The 21,426-nt window shown below is 43.8% G+C and overlaps 1 protein-coding gene across 2 annotated transcripts in view; it reads right to left on the reverse strand.

Annotated features, from left to right (window-relative positions):
• ABCA1 (ATP binding cassette subfamily A member 1) overlaps positions 1 to 21,426 on the reverse strand; it is a 97,576-nt gene that overhangs the window by 49,611 nt on the left and 26,539 nt on the right. For both annotated transcript variants that reach the window (XM_062598928.1, XM_062598927.1), the window contains exon 6: positions 1,934 to 2,055. In XM_062598928.1, coding sequence (XP_062454912.1) covers positions 1,934 to 2,055 — 122 coding nt within the window. The remainder of the gene's footprint in view (positions 1 to 1,933; positions 2,056 to 21,426) is intronic.

The following is a 21,426-nucleotide window of genomic DNA, read 5'->3' on the forward strand; positions in this document are numbered from 1 at the left end:
TTTCAATACGAGAACGCACTATAAATGACATATTAACTCCCGTAAGGATTGTTAAAATGTCAGGCTCGTTTCTGAGGCATTCCTGGAAGTGTCTGAGAAAGCAGACACAGTTGTTTTGACCTCTGGCCACATCTTTCTCACCGTGGGACTAGCCCTGCTGCACACAAGCGAGGAGACTTGTTCGCAGCAGCACATGCCCTGGCTGTGATCATCTACCCCTTGGTGTCCTCCACAACAGGTTACTGATTAGCACCACAGCCCTCACCCAGGAAAGCACCGCTTCCCTCCTGCTTGTCGCTGGGACAGGACCTGTCCCTCAGTCCAAACCACACTATAGCTGTCCGGTGGTGCCTTCACAAGGGCAGCAGCCAAGGCTTGACCAAACAGGCTTGACTTGGTCACCCTGCAGGAAGAGATCGCTTTGCCTTTCAGATATGAGCTATACTAGGAGAGAGCTTAAAGCAAGATCTGGTGGCCTGCTGCTCTCCTCTGCTGCCACGTTGCATAGGTTAATTTTTGCCATCCCATAGCACAGACTGCCACAAGACTACACAACGTCACTCCCAGTCTACAGCAGTGTACTGGCAGGATCTGCCCAAGGCTATTTTACTAACAAGGACAAAGTTGAAATCCTCCAAGCAAAATGTAGCTGACTGGTTACCTCTTTACTGAGATATGTCACATAGATAAAAGTTAGACTTTCCTCACTTTCTGCTCGCTCTCCTATTGCTAGCACAGCTGACTTAACACAGTAGTCACACCACAAAAGATCTGGGCTAACTCCTTTGCCTATACAGAAATCTTTCTGCTTTTCCATCACTTAGGGAAAATGAGTAAGTTGTTGTTATAGCCTTCTGGTTATCCCTGTAGACCAATCTGTAACAGGGCGCTGTGTTATTCTAGCATGAATTTCAGGAGAATTTGTTTCAAGACACATAAAACTTTTGCCTTAAAAAAGGCAAGATTTTTTCCTTATTTTATTGAAGCAATAACATATCCTTAACTAGTAAGAGTAATTACCAAATGACATTGAGATATACGGTTCATAAAATTCACTGAAGAAGGAGAAAACTTGTGTGAAGGGGACCAGTATCTGTAACTGCATGGAGACAAAGTTTGAAAGAGCATTAATCACTATGCTTCAAAGCAAAAGACTTCATCTGGAGCTGGAAGTGGAAGGGATTTCTTTCTCCTTTTGCACAGTCACACCGGACTGAGAGGAGCATAGGTCCTCCTCTGAAGCCTGAAGCCACCAGTCCTGACCTCAGCAGTAGAAAGAGTGCTGGCAGAAGAGGACAAATTCACCTAGCCCAGCAGGAATGATGCCCAGATACTGCCAACGACACACAGCCCAGCACCTATGGGTTTCGTTTGAGATCAGGACCCTGTACTACATGATATTCAAGCTCACCGTCTGTCTTGAAGAGCCAGCCGTAAACCCCAAAGCATGCCTCTTTCCCCCACCCAGACGTCCACAGCACCCAGCGTCACACGCAGCGTGCCCGCAGCCATGCACACAGTCCCATGCACCCGGGACAGACACCGTGTCCTTGAGCCCACACTGAGTCACCTAACAACAGAAACATTTTTCTTGTAATTGATGTAGAACAATTCAAACAGCACTGGCAGACAAATTAATGTTTTACTTGAGGGGAAAAAAAACATAGGAAAGAAGAAGTTCTCTTTAGCTTGCAGAGTACTAGGCTATTTTTTATGCAAATCAAAACATTCGCATATGGGTCTCAGAGTGCTTCTTTAGCTTACAGCTAAGGCAGGCAGTAAATCTGAGGGCAAGGGTGAGAAGCAGCTATTACATTTCACTCTGTGTTTGTAAAACACCCAGCACAGAAGGGTCCTATACTGAAGATCTTGGCACTACGGTAAAACAAACAAGAAACTAACTATTACATTAAGAGCCAAAGGTGATCTTTACCTGCTGGAGGTTGACCTGAGCATTCAGCAGCTCATCTACTGTGAACGGTGGCACGGACACATTATGATGGAGGAAGTCTGAGAACGTCTCATTGTCCACCAGGAAATCCCGGAGTTTGAAGTCTGCAAGGTGACAAAACAAGTAGCATTTTGATCAGGGCAAAACCAAAGGAAACTAATCTGAGAGCTTTGAACAGGAAAGGCAAGAGCTGACAAATAGAGGAAAGGGAATTACACAAACCATAGCACAAAGGAGAAAGAGAAGCTGCAGGCAAAATGCTCTGACACACAGCAGCTTTCAGAGATGTGGTCAAACCATGATGTCTTAAGCTCCAAACAGAGTCTTTAAGAACAGCTTCCCTTGAACACCTTTACTTACGATCATCTTGCACATACCATCTGCTGCCAGACACAGAAAAGGCAAAGCAGACCAAGCTGCTCCCCTTCGATGGGAGAAACCTGCTCCAGCATCAGCCTTGCACAAAAATCAGGCTTCACTTAATCCCTGTGTTGTTAGTGAAAGCAGGACTGAACGGGTGCATGGACTGCTGAGAGAGATTTACTAGATTGTGTGTTTAATTATGTAAATAATTGCTGCTAGTAGTACTTCACCAAGAAATATTTCGAAGTCTGATATGTGCAGACACACAGTTACCAGACCTAGAGAGCGACTTTGCCTACACTGGCAAAAAATACAGTTTTGCAAATACTTGGTTATTCCATTTTCTTTCCTTAAAGCTTCACCTTCTGCAGACATTAGCATTTCAGCTGTTGGCTTTAAAATAAGAGTTGTCTCTGTCTCGCAGAGGGGAATCATCTGGAAATCATCATCCACGTATAGAACTGAAGTCAGACGCCTAGAAGTGAAGCAGCTGGCTCTCGCGCTGTTCCTTCGTTTTAAAGGGTTTTCGCCGGTCTGTTTCTACGAGACCGGTTCCACCTTTATTATGCCCAAACGAGCGAGGACGGGCAGAGCAGCCACGCTGGGGCCGCTGGACGGAGCGGGGCGAAGGCTCCGCGGCGCCGCCGAGTCCCCCGGCCGGGCACGGCGCTGGCTCTCCATCGGCGGCAGCCGCGAGCAGGGCCGGGCGCCGCGGCGCGAAGCGTGCCGGGGTTACTGACGGTCGTTGCTCTCTAGTCCACATATCCAGTTACCAATTCCCCTTCGCGTTTTTGTTCTGCCTGGAAAGTCATCACCACCCCGGGCTGAGGCAGCGCCGAGGTTACTTCAGGATGAGGAGTCTCTCCCTCGGCTCTCCCCGGCGCGACAGCTGAGCCGTGCACTCGTACACACGGACCAGGCTGTGGAAAGGCTCGAACGTGCCGTGCCGACAAAAATCAACCGGGGCTCCCCTCTCCTAGCTCAGTTTAAAAAAAAAATAGCAAGAACAGAGCCAGCTCCTCCAACGACATAAATCAGCCTTTCACCCCCAGCACAGGCTAGTGCACCCAGCTTGGTGGCAACTGGAGCAAAACTCCCCCCCACCCTGGCTCCGTGGCTGTTTCCTAACCGCGCTGAACTCCCTAAACACTTCTGCAGCTTGTTTATTTTTCAGTGAGATCATCCACGGTTAGGAAACTCAGATGGACAAAGGGGTAGCTGGCTGAAGGCACACTGGCATGCAAAGATCAGATGTTTGCAAACTTTTTCATGTAGCCTGAGTCTGTTTAGAGCATTTTTTCAAACTCCTCTTAAAGGGCCACATACCTTATCAAAAAAAACCCATCTAACTGTGCAATAAGTCTCCTACTTTCCTTTGTTTCCTCATTGTTGTTTGAGTTTCTTGAGTGTTTTTTTTTTTTTTTTTTTTTTTTTTTTTTTTTTTTTTCCCCTGCCATGTGAAAGCAGGATTTTCTTGGACGGGAATATATTCTATAGGTAATTACAGGAAAACAACTTCAAGTACATCTGGATTCCTGCTGACCCGTCTGTAATCACAATGGGAGTAACAAAGAACCTGCCTTCTTCCAAAACTGTAATTAACAAGTCAGGTGTTAACTGAAGGTTACTCCCCTCCCTCTTCATCACACCTAGTATTTTCATATTTGGTCAGCACTGGAGTTTGCTGAACATCAAAACTGCCTTCCAAGAGAACTTCTGCAAGCATCGGAAAGGGTTTTCATTATGATTTGGAACAAAACGTGAAGTTACCGAAACTCATCCTGGGACAATGCTTAGCTTCCAGGTGACTTGGTGTGGACCTGTGCTTGCTGAGCCTGACCCTCGTCTGCCTGAGACCACACACGAAAGCTCTGCAAGATGAGCGTCATGGTCCTGCCGCACTACCCTAGACCGAACGCTTGCCTTTCTTACTGTGTGTGTGTTTTCTCCCTTCACCTGGCCCTGTTTCTAGCATTTGTGGCCCGGCGTCTCCAAGCTCAAAATTCCTCATACGACACTCCTAAATCACGGAGGAATACATAATGACTTGCATGTGAAACTGCGGAAAAGGCACCGCAAACTGCATTCAGTCTAAATTCCTGCCCTAAATACTTGAGAAAGATGAGAGTTAACAGAGGTTTCCTCTTGAAAACAGCCATTCTTCTCTTTAAGATTACTGCCCACTAGGGCCTAAGGAAATTAGTTGAAAGAACTGCTACAAAAATAGAAAACAAAAGAAACAGACAAGCCTTTTGAAAGCTAATGCCAAACTTACCTAATAATGCAAACATTTGGAGTAGAAGAATACATTTTAGAACCAGAGGCTAACTACTGCAGTATTTTGCTGCCATAAAAGTTCAGACACACTATCAAGTTACTTAAAAAACGTGAGGTAAAAATGTGTCAGCTCAAACTTGAGGATTTAACTCGCCCATTTTCTCTCACACTTGAGGCTGACCATCAGCATTCATACAGTCAGTCACAGCAATTTAGCTGACACAGGGTAACTGCTGCTGCAGTATCTTGATTGCACATCTCATCCAAGGGAGAAATTCCTCCTCAGCACACCCTTCTGCTGATGTGGAAGGGCAGCCCCTTCTGTCCTTCATTTCCAAGAGAAAAGCAGGAGAACCACAGGCTTACAGGGTCCCTCATCACCAGCACTACAGCCTAAGGCCTCCTGGTTGAAACCTCAGGTCCCAGAAGCTAAGATGAGCCCTAAGCACCAAAGCAGGTATGAATTTGAGGCCAGGCTGAGCCATAACACTCAAGTCTGATGTGACTCGTCACAATAGGAGTCCCAAGTCCCAAAAGTAGCAGTAGCAGAACAGCAGAGAATTCGAACATGTGCTTAGCTTACATACCATGTAAATAGCCCCCATAATGCTTAGGTCCACGTTAGCACTGCCTACAGCTATGCTGGGACCTGTGTGGCGACAAAGCAGGAGACCATCCCTATCCACATGAAACAACAGAGAAGTCCATTTTGCGCATGGGGAACTAGAGCAGAGAGAAGCCAAGGACCTCCCTGCCACCACACAGGGAAGTCCATAGCACAGCCAAGAGCTCCCGGAGCTGGCAGTCTTATGCCTTAACCACAAAACCACCCTTCCTTTCTGAAATCACAAGCCAAGACAATCGCATGTGGCAACGTTTCACAGATACTGACTTCACGAAAGAGATCCCCATCTTCTCCTTCCGCTCAGCTCAAACCTGTATTTGGGGCGTAATTCTGGGCACGGAGAACAGAAACGCAGGATTTTCAGACTGCAGAGCAATTCCTTCATGACCAACATATGTCATCTGCTTAAGATTTCCAGTCTCCTGGCAGCCCAACCTTTTCCTGCACCTTCATCCCTGAGCACAGAGCTAGGCTGATCATTTCTAGCCTGAGAATCCACTGTTGTGACAATAGCAGAAAGATCTACTCAAGAGGATGAAGAGATCTATATGAATTAGCAATGAAAAACAGAACCTTTACAACTGATACATTTGCTGGTTGAACTGCAGTGCAGAATAATAAATATTTACTATAAATAATAGCAAGATACTGCTATCTGGGGTAATGAAAAGCAACGTAAATAAAATTGAGCCTCCTTTCCATGCAGAACAGAAGTGAAGCACTGCTTGTAGGATGAATAAAGTCTCTGCAGCCTATACAGACTCCACAGTCACACAGAAGTTTATGCTCTCATTTTCTGGAAGCACATCCCCAGCTCCTCTCACAAGGTCTAAAGGTAGCTAAATGCATGAAAGAGCAGAAGAACACCCCCCCCCCGAACCAGTTTTAATTTGTTGCTCTTGCTAGTAGTATGACCACCACTGGTCCCACAGTAAGAAATTATTTCCAGCAATACCGAGAAGCTTCATAGACAGATGGGATAAAAAAACCCTGGCAGATACGTTACAGAATAGGACTGCTCTCCTCTGAAGACATTTCTCTTTTTTTTTTTTTTTTTTTTTTTTTATTATTTTGGTTCACTTGGAAGCACAAAGGGCTCATACCTCCCTTCAGAATTTAATGATGCAGAGTCATTAAAAACAAAACAATAAGCCTCATGAAAAGTGTAGCTATGCTTTGCATATTCTGAACACTGCCTTCTAAAAATAAAAGGCATGCAAGTTTTATTTCAACATATCTTAATCCACTAGAGATTATCAAGCTTTCCAGGTGTGACTTTAGTTTGCAAAGTTTGTGCCCATAATCTACAACAAACCAGATTTTTCAGCTAGTTTAAAACTAATTTAGGGTGACTGAAAAAATTCTAGCAGGCCTCTCTACCATTTACTTTCCAGCTTCATATGGCCTAAGTCCCTACAGGAAATAAAATGAAGGCAGAAGGATTCACATCATAAGTTAATTTAGAAGCTAATGGGAAAATGGGGCAATGCGTCTAGTCTATAAGCATGACTATAGACTAAGCATGCTTCAGGGACTTCAAGCTCCTATTGATGGAACACTCAAAGCAGAAACCAGTTACGTGATTTTCTGGATGTCCATTGTGTTTGGTGGATTTACTAGTCTTTGGCTAAGTCTGCATTCCACACAGTCAAGAACCAAGACAACAGTTAAATTATGGAGTTAAATTATGGCCTTTAATTTCTTGTCACAGAGAGACCCTTAATATGAAAATGATGGGGTTGCCCAATGAGCAGCATTTAAGTATCACTGTGAGATGAAGTAGTGGGACAGGATGGGACACAAGAAGCTTCAGGTTCATTACTTCAAGTCAACAGGTTTCTATAAGTGTCTGAAGGAGATACTTGAGAGAGGGAAGTGCATTCCCAGCACAGCACGAGCAATATAAGGAAGAGAGTGGCATGTGAGCAGCTAATCCATGCTCCTCTTCCTACAGTGGGACTGAGAAACAGCTGCAAGGCACAAAGGTTTCAGTCTCATGGTGCGTATTCAGGCAAAACTCCACTTCTACAGAAAACGAGGTAGACATGGGGCACCTTCAAGGAGCTCTGAAGTGAGAGCAATATTTCACATCCCCCCATGGCAACTCAGTTGTACACCCTGCTGCCAAGGCCATTCAACACGGATCCACGATGTCTGGGCATGGGCAGTGGACAAGGTTGCAAGGCTTCCCCATTACAGAGGAAGGTGCTTTCATCCAAGGAAACTTCACCCAAGGAAAAGCTTGTTGAGCCAGCACTCCCAGAAGCAAGGCCTGTTGCAAGAGACAAGTGCACTAAGGGGCTATTGGAGGATGCAGAGCTGGTTTCAGCTCCAGCAGTCGCAATATACAGGTAGTGCCTGTGACCCTGAAGAGAACTCTGATTAGAGATCTTCCTAAAGTTTAGCAAATGCTCACACAAAGGACCACAGCAGACAACTCAAATGTTGTTGCAGAATGAACTCTTACACTGGAATTCCCTATTAATTTTTCAGTACAGAAGTGTCTGGGAAGTATTTCTCAAAAATTCATGGCAGATGCACACTTACAAGCCAGCTGTAACATCAGTTGATTTTCATAGCCATTGTCCTTCCTTGTGATTTACAGTCAAAAGGTTTCTGTGCTCATAAAAATGAGCTTTCAAATAAATAACAACAGTAGAACTGAGGGCTGAAGGACTCTAAGCAATTGTTGCTCATCCAGAAGAAACAGCAATCTCCTAATCTTGAGTTTGTTAGTAACCAATGACCCAGGTTGTGAAAAGCAAACCCTTCCAATCAGCCAGAGCTAGGCTTGCCAGAGTGGCAAATTTTTATCTGCCTTCATTATAGTCTCTTGACTAACTTCCCTAACTAACTTGGCAACACATCCAGAAAGCATGAGACAGTGACATATGATTTTCTTTTTAAAACAATCATTTTGCTTTAATATTCTTTTTTTCTACACAGCATTCTTCCTCCTGTGTGGTGGGAATAGCTCTCAGTGCTGACTGTTTGCCTGCTGATACCGACAGGAGCTAAAATTGTCCTCCAAACATGTTACACAGCCTTACTCTGATTTGTTGACAATAAATCAAGCAGCTCAGCAGGCCTGCTGTGCAAGGTCTGCTCATGTGAAAACATACGGCTAATTTGCCCTCAAAGGGCTGCTCTTTCTGCAGCTGTAGCTCGATCTGTTTTTATGGTAGGTTGTAGGTCTGTCTGCTCTCTGGTAATCAGACACGTAATTGTGTTGTCCATGGAGATATTTAGATGAGACCCTACTAAGCATCCCCTATAACCTTCACTTATTTGCCATTTCAAATTTTCCTGGAAATGTGGGTAAGGAGAAGGCAGCCTCCTGTCTTCTCTGCTTCCATACATTCAGTAGCTAGGACATCTCCTGAGAGAAAGAGGGAAAATTGTGTGGGAGACCCCCATCACTGTGCAAAGTGCACCTCTCTTGTTCTTCTTGATGGTTGTGGTGGGAATTTTAAGAGGTAACTAAGATTCTTGGAGGTGCTAATACAGCTGCAGCAGACAGGCACCTTGGAGAATCCTCCCTCATGGTAGGGGCAGCTTTTTGAGCAGTGACACCAATTTTAGTCACTGGGATTCTCAGATTCTACACAAATTTATCCTGTCCTCACACTATCAAAAACTACTGTGACTGGCACAGAACATGAAGAGAAGGTACCTGTCAGCATTCTGAAGTTTTTCTAAGCAAATCACTACTTGTGGATGGAAGAGAAGAAAGGGAGGTAAAGGGACATTTGTTGTAAGGCATCAATAACATATTGTGCTGCAACATGCGTCTTGGCACAAGAAATGCTTGGATTATGCTTCTTAGCCCTTCTGCCACAAGGCACCTGTAAAGGAGTCAGCTAAACCTCAGTGAGAAGGCAGAGCACCATGGGAAGCAAACCTCTCGGATGCTTTATAGGTGAGAGATGCCTAGGATTTTGCAGTTCAAGCCTTGCCAGGGGTCACTCAGTCAGCCATCCTCTTCTGGCTGTCATAACAACTTGCTCTCAAAGGACAAGTGGGAGTCAAAAGGCCAAATGCTCCAGCACCAAACAAGCATCTTTATCTCTGGCACTTCAAAGGGACTTTAAACAGCTGTATACTATGGTAGAACAGCAGCAGCATGTAAAAAGGAAAAGCAGGAGGAACAGTGAACAAATGAACAACTTCTAAGGAGGTGGAAAACATGAATGGAAATGATTTTTCAGGAATTCCTGAAACATCATTCCTTTAAGCACAGTCATAAGGCCACTTTGCTTGCCATGGCCCAACAAAGGTTGGCACTGGGCAGAAGTACTATGGCACATCTTAAGAGAAGCAATAGTAGGTGGTTCTGCAGCTACGGCTTGCAGATCCTGGGATCACCTTCTTTCCTCCCCAAATCAACATTTTTTGCAAGAGGAGCTTCAAGAATAACAGACAGCACAATTGTGCTAGCAAAAAAGCAAGGCAGACCTCTGGAGCAGCGCACACATGAGAGCCCTGCACACAGCCAGCCTTTACAAGGGGTGGTCTGCTGACTTCAAGGGAGTAGAGCAATTTTTGATCAGTTGAGATCCCAGACCCAACTTGAACAGAAAGTCAGCTGCAAAAACAAGGCTCACACTTCCGTGTGCGCAGTACCTGAAGTCCCAAATATTATCAGGGCTCTCCTGTATGTGTCTTCACACACACAAACTGAAAGCCTCTGCCCTAAAAGGCAGGCAAAGACACGAGACAGAGGGAAGTGAAAACCACACAGTAGCCACTAGTAGTTCTGCAAACAGAGGCGCAGCCCACTGAGCTTCAGTCTATAAAGGGACCCACGCAACCACCTCTCCAGCTCCTCTGCAGTGCTGCAGAAAAGGTATTCTTGCCTTTTCCTCTGCTGCAGGCCAAATTCTGCTATCAGCACAGACTGCTGTGAAACACAGCTTGCCAATACAAAAATTAAAAAATAATGTATTTGGGTTTCCAGAACATTGTAACCGATGAAGCACACTTAAAAGAAAATTCTTTATATAAATATCTCCACTGTATTAAGACAACAAATCCCTGCACAAGCAGAGCTCCAAATCACATCATAGCTATAATTAATTGAAAATTCTCCTAATTTTTTAAAAATAAGGACAAACTGCAAAGCTCTTAATCTTGTCAGTCACTAAGATGACAAATCTCAGATCTGACCAGATATGGTACTTCAATACTACAATCAAAACGATTTCCAGGCATCTGGGTGGTTTGTAGGACAGGTTTATAGCAGGCCACTATAGGCTGTGAAGGCTGAATCAACAGTTCAATCCAGCCTAAAAAATACATCATTGGTAGTACTGGAGAATTACTTTTAGAGGTAAAGGTTGGTTGCTGAAAATAAGGATTTACATCATTATGCCCTAGATAATCACAGATTTTACATGTTCCAAGACATCAACTCTGAGATGTAGTAAAATAACTAAAAAACAAATAACACAGACTGGAAAACAAAGGATGTGGTCACATTCAGAAACATATCTCTATTCCAACAGCAAATACTGGCATGGGAATACAAGGGATGACACTATGCTATTAAGAAGCACAGAGCTAAGCAGAAGTTGAAAGTTGTGACCAAGGAGGGCTTAATCCAGACTTCCTTGAAATTGGGCAAGCGACCTTAAATTCAGTGGAAATTCAAGTCACGGGAAAAAGTAGTATCAGACATTTTAGTCAAATGACCATTACTAATAGGAGAAGGGTTTTGATGAGCTGGAAACGTGAGCAAGCATCTAGGAGACTGCTGGTTCAAGTGAAAATCTACAACATAATGCATCTCTCTTCTGACGGACTGGGGGAACTCGACTCACATCTGATTGCTTCTGAAGCTTAACATGACACCAAGTCCACAGTCAGCAGAAGACCACAGTGAATCTTCAAACTTCCATGATTTTTCTCAATGTTTCCATTTAGTTGGACATTGGAAAGTTACCCTTAATGTTCTTCAGTTTTGTTTTTGAGCTTCAAGTGCAAAGGAAATGCAAGGGTCAGCCCTGAACCAAGAGAAGATGTCTCTGAACAGTTTAGGGAGAGCATTGCATCCATTCAGCCCCTTTGCATGTCAAAATCAACAGACTGTTGAGCAACAACACTTAAAAATAGCTAAAGTTTTGGGAGACCAGATGATAAGCGGCTGTGTATTGACTACATTCACCTAATAGACCAGCAGCAATGGCTGGGCTAGAGATCATGTCTCTTGTGTCCGAAGTGCTACACAATGCTGATGTTCACGCCAGGATGCTCCCAACAGACTCTACCTTGCAATCAGAGAAGCCCATCCTAGAGTCTGGCGATATACAAGCCTTTGCCTCTCTTTAGTCTTGACACAATGTTCTGGCTGAAATGCTCCTTGGAGTACTTGCAGCAACATCTACAGTCTCTTTCTGCTTCTACAGTCTGTTCTACATAGAGGACAGAAACATTACTGCTATACACAGGAAAGAGTAAAGCCTTTTCTAGCTGTAGGAGCATGGTCCTCAGTACTTTGGAGTCCCAAAGTAGTGCACTTAAAATGAAGAAAATCACATGTGTACACTGCTGGAAGAGTCTGCTGCATGTCTTACATGGACTCCTGGTGAAATCCTTCTTTGGACTCCCCTCATGCAGCTCTAGGAGCTAACATGAAAAAGAAGGAAATGGACCCACCTGTGAAAAACAGTTGTGGCCATGAAAAACTGCTTCATTGCCCTGATTCCTGTTCTGTGGCAGTTACAGTTTTCTCCATCCTCTGGGCAGTGGGTGAGGATGTAAACCGAGTAGGGTAATAGCACCGATGAGCAGGGGTAACTGATGGCTCTTGACTGTGCTGTCACAGCCATGGCTTTACTAAGAGGAAGGTTGCTGAGATACTGTGTTTTCTTGTCCTCATCTTGATTCATATGACAAAATGCTTTCCTTTTTATCATTCTCAAGTATGATCATGTTGGACATAGCTGGTTGCTTTCCTAAGCAGTTGATTGGCACAAGTCAGAACAAGCATTCAGACTTACAACACTGGGTCAACAACATTCTTCCAACAGGGGTCCAGTCACTCTCGGATGAGGCCGAACTGCGTTTCAGCTGTGCTTGCTCAAGTAGATGGAAAACTGTTAATAAAGGACCTCCAGAGATGCAGAAGGTCATCTTCATAAATTCTGGCTGACTGGACTCACTGAAACCTTCCTCCAGTGTCAACAGGAAATGGTTCTGAGAGCTTTTTTACAAATAGTACTTGTTTCTAAACAGGTGCCTTTAGAAGAATATTACGGTCCTGAAACAAGGCAGGAAATGGTCTTTTATTGCACCATCCTCAAAATTAGAATTAAATAGAAGGGGGGAGGGATCACTCTGGAACCTTGGGTGCTTTGCAGAGGGTCTGTGTCACAGATCAGCCTGTCTCCTTCATGCGTCCCTCACAGCTGCCAGGTGAGCATAAAAAAATCCATTAAAAAAAAGCCAAGGCAAGACCTTCAGCTAACAGATGGACTATGTTCCACTGACTTCTCAGAGCTATACCAACATGCAATCTGAACCAAAAAATGTATATCTCTCTCTGAAACAAGATGCAACCACTACTTGGTAACACACAGCAGAAGAAACATATTAGGACAGCAAATGAAAAATGTTGCAGCTTGTTGAAGACAAAATTTAGCAACAGGAAGCAGAATATAATTACTGTTATTTGATTCTAACTAGGATTACAACATTAATGTTCATTTATTTTATTATCAGAAATATTTAACAGAGCAGCATGTGTCTCTTACTAAAAAGGCTACAAAAAATGAGCTTCCACAGACGTCCAAAAGATATTGGTTAAGCAGTGCTCTGTGTTCTTGCCCAGCTAGAAATTAACTTTGATTGAACACCACCAATATTTCAAAGCCATCATGCTTTACTGCACCCTGACTGCATTGAAAACTATGTTGCATCCTACTGTATTTCAGGAAAGGACTTGAGTTCCTTAGTAGATATTGATTTAGTTACCAGGGATGCTGAAAAAATTAGCTAATAAATATGATTGAAAATGAAATGTATTATTGACAGAGAATGGTCCAAAGCTGAGTATTAACTTTAGAGATATGGGAGTTTAGATCTAAATTAGGTGCTCCAAGTAAAATACAGAAGTGGACAAGGTTTTTTTTCCCAACTGTTGTCAATTTCACAAGAACCACCTTCACAAGAGCACAGCCCCAGATAATGGAAATCCCCTGAGAACAGATGCACTTTTCACCAGATCACAACAGTATAGATTTTGCAGGAGATTATTAGCACCAAGCCCAATATGAAAAGTCTAAACTCATATTTCATCCAATCTCAGCCTGCTTGTTTTAAATAAAATAAATGCAATCTTCAAAGCATAAGGCAATTTATTGAGATTCCGAGATTAGAAGCCACTGAGAACAAATCTGGAAATTGTGTTAGGATGAAAATCAGGGAGAAAATAATGCAAATTGAATTTAACATTAGGCATATGGTTTTGGCAACACAATGCCAGTATTAGCAAGCTGCATATGAAGAAGGAGATAATGGGAGAGCATGAAAGGCATAACTGTTTATTTAACAATCACAGTTTTATTTGATAGTTTAGGATAAAAGTCAGTATTGACAGAACAGGCTAAAGAATTTTAAGAGATTAAAGAAAAACACCCGGAACTTTCCAGTGGAGTCCTGATCCTGAAGTACATGCTGATATTACTCGCACTGCAGCAAGCATAATGAGCAGAAATTCTCGTTTTCTTATCATTATGTCTGTATCTACAGAAATTAATGGCCAGATAAAAACAGTACCTTTAAGGCAGAGATTTGGTACCTGCTAGAATAACAGTGTTGCAGACTGTAAATATGGACAGTATTGGGTTTCCCTGCATCCAGCTACCATCAGTGCTGGCACACTCGTGATACACCTCACATCTTTTTAGCAGAGTTAACTTTAATTTTCTGTAATGGGATTCTCAGAATGCTTTGCTCAAACTCCTGTCACTTAGGACACTGCACACAGTACAGCAATGCCAGATTTAATACAACACTGAATAGGTTTTTGAATTCCACTTTTGAAGGTATTTCAGCCTCTCCCTCCTACATCCCTGCATCCAAAAGCATCTCAGCAGAAGGGAGGTTCAGACTGAGAACTGGCAGCAGAGCCCAGTTCCACCAGGGTCACAAGAGAGCAATGCACGTTGCGTCGTGTCTGCTTACCCACCCCGACCTCTGGACAGGGTTATGTAACAGCGATGCTGTTACAGAAAAAGAAAAGCTCTGAAAGTTCATGACTGTCCTCCTAAGAGATTTAACACTGGATCAGACCTTTGTGTCTAAATTTCTATTTGCGCAGTTTCATTAATCTCATCTTTTGATTCAAAATATGAAGAAGGAAAGCACAAGCAAATTCCAGCGAAAGTGATAATTGTGCAAATGCATAATTCAACAAATACCATACCACCTCACTGATAAAAAGCTGCATAGCTAACTACGTAACACACAAAACTTGACCAATATTGCCACAGAAAGTCTTCTCAGCCTTCGCACTTCTCTACTGCCAGCCTGCCTGTTTCAATTTAGGAAAGAAAACATAATGGACTCCCAGTGAATTCGCAGAGACTTTGTCCACCGCCTGTGATAAGGGGCTTAAAAAAACTGCCCATCCAAGCATATTGTGGGTTTTCCTAGCAGATCTGCGGTTGCCTGCACAACTCCCATTCGCTTAAAGCTGAAATATGTTAGGACATCCTGATCTGGCCCTGCTCAGAGCCCCAGTGATTTCCAGAAAAATCTACTGAGGAAAGTTTGGGAAAGCCTGCCATGAGCACCCGAGTTCTCCAAAATGCTTGAGCAATGTGGCACGCCTCAGGGCAAAATGCCTTCTGCAGCCTGAGTACCCATCATTGGTACTCAGATTGGGAATTTCCATTTCCTTCATCCTGATGGCTATCCAAGGTACAGATTACCCACGCTCCCACATGGTCCTGGGCTTTCCTCAAGGGTCCTTCAAACATCCAGGAGTCTGCAGTAGGCTGATAATTGCCAGGGGCCTCCTGGGCTGTTGTCTTAAAGGCTAATGCAATGATAATGCATATCAAAGACACATTAAATGTAAAGCACTCTCAGCAGCTGGCCTCCTATACTTGTCCTTAAGAGCCAAGATCCCTCTACCAATACCACATGGCAATGCTTTCAGTGGTGTTTTCCCTGGACTAAAGGAAAGATGAGGAACTTGGGTATCACTCTGAAGCTTGATACCAGGGAAGCCAGCCAGGTATTTGCAGGCTGCTGTGCAATGACAGGAATGCCACCTTGCAGCGGCTGGTGTCTGCCCATATTTGGGGTGGAGGGGAAGGCCACCTGGGAACACAACTCCTCTGTCTCCAGCCTAACTGGGTGATGCAAGCAGGTTTAAGAGCTACTTCAAGTATTTAGTTGGACAGGGTGGGGTCACTAGTACAAGGGGGAAAGGAGGCGCAAGGAGGGAGTTAGCTGTCACCCTTGTATCACCCAGCAGATGATGTACAACATCCTGCTTCCTGCACTGCATTGGTAATCACAAGCAGAACACATACCACCAGACAGCCTCTTCCAGGGCTGTTGTACAGCCCTCCTTTTTTTCCTTTTTTTTTTCTTTTTTTTTTTTTTTAATCAGTTGAAGTAAGGTAGCAGTGCTTGTTTTGGCTGGTTAGAGTGCAAACTCCTGTCTCTGCAGCACCTACGAATATCCAGGCCTAACATCGACAGAGGATGCAACTCAGCTGATGTTCCTCTTATACCAGCAATACTAATCTAGCAAACAAATGGGAAAGGAAGGGCATGTATGTAGAATAATAGCCAGGGATCTGATGCAATTTTGGGGGTGATGTTTGTTTCCCTTTGCCTATTTCACTACTCCTTTTTTGTTTAGCTGGGTTGGTTTCAAGGAAAATAGAAACATGCCCTTTGGGATCACTGAAAAATAAAGAGATATGAAGTAAACACCAGCCAGACTAGCTTATCTGCACAACTGTTACCAACAATCACAAAAGGTGGCTTTAATTTTACCTACCGATTTTTATTATCCCATGGTAATGCAGAGCAAAACATTTGGGAGGAGGAGGTATAAAGAAAACATGCCTCAGAATCAACAGCAAGCTGTATCTCCACCCACCAAAACAGAATGAAAACTCATTGCTTGTTAACACTTTATCCTTTACTAAAATGTTGCTGAGGCTGGGTGCAAAGCAGTGTCTGCAAGCAGTCAGCCAAACCCAGAGTAGGTGGCAATCCCAGCATCCATGTCATGCTCTTGGAAGTGCTATCACCAAGGTCTTTAACTTGCTGTTCTCAGCATTATCGTGATAGTGTTGAAGACATTGGTGACATCTGTGGACAGAGATGTAACAAGTGACAGAAAGAAGCATCTACCTGCGAAATTGGTTGTGTTAGGGTATATGTGTGTGTGTGCATGCACGTATGTTTCCCCACTCAGGGCTTGATGAATGTGGCTGTAAACAACAGCTCTCACACATCACGACAGCTGCCTGGGCTCAGCTCCCTCTCACTACCAATTAGTGCTTTGTCCTGGGTAAAAGAAAATAAGGCAAAAAAGTGCTACATGAAACAAAAGTGGGCTCTCCCCTACTGATCATGCCCTCCCTCTCCCAGCTGGGGAGCTCTTTGGAGTTGGGAGCAGCAGGGAAGAAGAACAACTTCTCTGACTCCTGGAGTACCAGCCCAGTTATGAGCAATTACTTCCTACCTTGTCAAGCAGCTCATACAAGCTTATTGTAATGAATGTGCACAACAGCATGCACAAAATCTCAGGGTCCAAGCTGGAGTCTTTAATGACACTTGACTTGCAGGCACCTGTAAGGTGCCTGGCCATTTTAAGCAAGTCTCCCTTCCTCATACTTCAGCATGTGTTTTTCTTCCAGTACACAAGCATGTCACTATATTTAATACCACTAAAATTTGGTTGGGACTGCGTAAGACTATCAGCTCTGTATTCCTGTCCTCACAGAGCAAGAAGTTTTTGGAAGTTAGAAGAAGAGTTAGTTTTCAGTGTTCTGGCACCAGAAGTGGTATCAGACATTATGGACAACAAGGTCTGTGGGCAGGACAGGAAAGAAAAAATAACAGTCACCTGTGTTGGCTGTATCCTCTGCCAGGGGAGAAATGAAGACAGAAACACAGTTTCAGAGCAGATAATGCTAAAAGTCCCACCTCAGGCATTAGTTAAAAAGTCTGAAGTTGAATGACTTTGGCAAATGCTTTGTAAACTGACACAAATGCCTGGAGTCAAGCACAGACATGCATGTCCTGTAAAATAAGCATTTGGAGGGGGGCAGGAGGGGCAGGCAATCTATACTATAGCTGCCACAGGGGAAGCATGAGCTTCAAAGCTGGGTCTGCCTGCACCACAGAGCTTCAGGTGCAGGCCAGACCTGGAATAGCAAAGGCTTTACAAAATTCCCCAGTTATTACTTTGTCAGGTAGTCAGCCCTGCAGCTAAGCATGGGAAATCCTTGTACAAAGGCAGGCAAAGGAGCCTTTTTCCTGTAGACCAGTGGGCATGCATTTGCTCCGGATATCCTTTCAGGTTTGGATGTGTGCTTGTATCTGACATTTATCCCTACTGCTTGCGTGGATACTAGAGTCACTGGGGGAAACAGTCCCATGAGGAGCAGATCCAGGCATTTCTCCACCTCGCTGTCTACAACACCTGAAGGGCTGATTTATGGATCCCCTCCTTCCATAGGGAAGCAAGTATTGCTAAAGATAAATACAGCTGCTGTGTTTCTGACGAAAAAAATCTGGGTGCCAATTAGTGCTCGAGAGCATAGGCATTCACCAGGACTGCTAAGAGCTCCTGGTAAGGAAGAATTTTTATCTCCAAAGGTCCCTCTGGGATTCCCAGAAGGTAGTGGCTAGACTCCCTGCAGCTGTGATAGCTAGATTTACTTGAGAAAGAACATAGCTTTTGACCAAGTTAGCAGACAAGTTGAGTGCCATTTGCACCCTCCACACAAGCTTTCCCAACAAGAACCTAGTGGCTCATCTTACACAGCAATCACATCCCAGCCTCAGTTTGCTTCCCTGTGTGTGCATCCCTTCCTTAAGGCAAGTTCAACAGCTGCTGCTGAAAATGCAACTACAGCTGTTCTAAATAAGCAAAGCATCCAAGGCAGCAGACACAGGGGATCTTCTGGATAACTCCAGCACATTGCAGGAGTTGGATGTGAAGTCATCCTGAGTGCCACCTTCGGATTCTCCATCTTTTTGGCTAGCATGGATAGTCTTGTTGGAAATTGATAGCTTCACAGGGATGCACTGCACATTGCTCTGGTGGCTGGCTAAGCCTAAAGCATGCAAGCAGCCCTGCCAGAGAAGGGCTGATAGGGAATGAAAGCAAAGGCTACTGTCATGAGGCCATGGGTGCAAGAGCCTGCCTCCCTGGGCAAGGTGCCCCCAGAGTACTGTGGAGGGGGCACTAGAGACAAGTCACCAATTTCCTGAGGCTTCTGTTTCCTCTTCCACTCAATGTTACCCAAATATTTTCTTTTTTTAAAGGAACAGCTTATCTGACAATAATACAATGTAGTCAAAGCAGGACTGGTTTACCACTACAAAAACCCCAGATTTTTGTAACACAGGACAGCTCACTAGATCTCTCATCTTCCTCTTTATCCTAGCAATAGTTGTAAGATTAGAGGATGCAGTTTCACACATGCTGTCAGAGAATGAATCAGGCAGCCAAGAAGTGGACAGAAGGGACACCCAAGTTAGATACTCTGTAAATGAGCATAACATGAGAAGGACAAGCAAGCTTTGTTCCCTGCAAATCACACCAACAATGGGCAGACTGTCATTCTGGAGACAGAGACTTGATTTCTTCCTACTACACATTAAAAACGCTTTATTATATAAATATGATCTTTGATGTGTTTGTCTGAGGCTTATTTTTGCAATCAGTCTGCTAGTCTTTATGCTATAGAGAAACATGAGCCAGCTGACTTTTGGTTAGTACAATACTCCCTATGCAAAAATCTTCTTGGAATCACCCCTCCCCCTCAAACCTTCCCAGCAATGAGAGCTTCAGTTTACGACTTTGACATGAACTCCTGTAAATGTCCGGGTCTGATGTTCACTGTACATGTCAATATGAAACACTCTCTCTTACAGTTAGTTTGCAGGTACTACTTTCCTATTTATGGCAAGGACCAGTTCTGCATCTACAGGAAGAAAGTTTCTTCTATGCCTCCATAGAAGAATACAAGGACTGAAAAATCAAGATTTTTCAGATGATGTGCACAATTTGAGAATACATAACTTGAATAGTCTTAAGGAAAATGCAGAGAAGCATTTAACCACTTTCCTTCTCCTCCAAGTCCAACTCCTTCAAGAGGCCTCAAGACAGGCTGGAGAAATCCTGTGAGAGTTGTCACCAGTCACTTGAAAAAAAATATATTAGAACCATGAGAAAACAGCCCCATCTTTGGTAGTAGGGACATGGAGATGGGGACCGATTAGTTGCATAAATGACATTAGTCAACCTTACAAAAGCAGCCATTTTGCAGACAGCAGGGCATGAAATGTTGCACTTGGTAATAAGAGAACCCAATGTTCACACACAGAGGATTTGCCCCCAACAAAACCACCCCGTTAGGACAAGAGTTTGAAGAGCCTCATTTAAAGTGCCTTAAAACTCTCCTTGAGCAGTAAGGTCAAGGCTTGGCTCATTTTGGGCATTTCCATCATCTGTCTCTGTGCAAAGGACTCAACATTTTCTCTCCCCCTTAAAACTACTGCAGACTTAGGCAAAACAATGACAGTACCACTTAGCAGTTCTCAGAGTAAAGAGAGGGGTGTGTCTATATATAGTCACAGTGAAAACGATGTTGAGCCCAACCAGCAAGGAAGAACGTCCTTTTATATAACAAAAAGTGGCATCTAATGCTGAGAATAGGCACGAGACAGCACTAATACCTGCAGATCCAATCACATCTCGAGTCTGCATAGCCCTGAAGGGGAGAAAGCAGGGTTATATATCCAAGAAAAACCCTCTGCACAGTTCTTCTGTACACGTGTATCCATCATACACCTGCCAACCTGTCAGTAATAATACATATTGTTTCAGAATGACCTCTGATGCACTAGGCAGCATTGGGAAGGCAGTAAAGATACTGTCTCTGCCTTTAAGGGTGCACAGTCCACATCAGACATGTGAAATTCACATCACTTCAGGTCAAATATCTTCTTTACTGGAGCCTACCTGAGTAATGATTAGATGGAGAGCTGGAAGCACCACAGCTGTAAAATTAGGGGTTTTCTGATAAAGATGGAACTTCCACAAAGTGCTAGAATATCACCCATTCTCCAGGGCTCCACTCACATAGAGTGGATAAAGGCAGTAGGTGAAGACATCTGACGGCTCTGCTCTCTGCTCTGCAAGTATTACTTTTTAAACCATTAGCTTCTTATCACTTCCAACAGAAACAAGGCAGCACCAGCACAGCTGCCAAGAGCAATAATCTTTCAGAGAAGAGTACCCCAAAAACCTTAGAGGCAGACTTTGCAATAACAAGAGAACATATAACTGAGTACAGCTGTTTGAAGGCTCAACTCTGCTGCAAGTTTCCTGTGTGATATCACACAAATCACATCAACAGCGCAGGGCAGGAAGGCACATTAACCTTCCCCACATGAGCCAGAAAAATGGAAGGATTGTCAGTTATTGCAGCAAAAAGGGCTGTGCAAGCCCTAAAGACACAGAACATTTCTTTTCAAACCTGCCATTCAAACTCCTGCTGGACAACAAGAGAGAAATAAAGTATCCTAAATGAAACAGTTAGAGGGGAAACTGAAAACCAAGAAAGGAAATGAAGACTTCATCGTCAGATAATAATCAGCTTTGCATTTGTACACTTCAGGCTAACATCAGCTCTTCCGCATCCGCAGTCTTTGAGCATACATCCTCTTGGAGCTTGAGCCGTAGCGGGAAGTGAATTCTAGCCACACTGGGTAGATCATTTATTTCTCTGACATGTTAGCAGAGTAATTAGTATTTTCCACTTACACACTCTACTTAGACTCCTTTGAGAAAGTCAGTATTGTAACTCATGGCAGCAGACTGAGGACTGTAATTTCATGTCCAAAATAGCTGCTATTCTTGGCATTACAGACCCTCCCCTTTCTCTTACACCCAAAATATAAAAAGAGCATAAAGCTCGAACCTTGCAGAGGCTTAAATGATTTCTGC

The sequence above is a fragment of the Rhea pennata genome, chromosome Z, assembly GCF_028389875.1.
Source record: "Rhea pennata isolate bPtePen1 chromosome Z, bPtePen1.pri, whole genome shotgun sequence".
Classification (NCBI taxonomy): domain Eukaryota; kingdom Metazoa; phylum Chordata; class Aves; order Rheiformes; family Rheidae; genus Rhea; species Rhea pennata.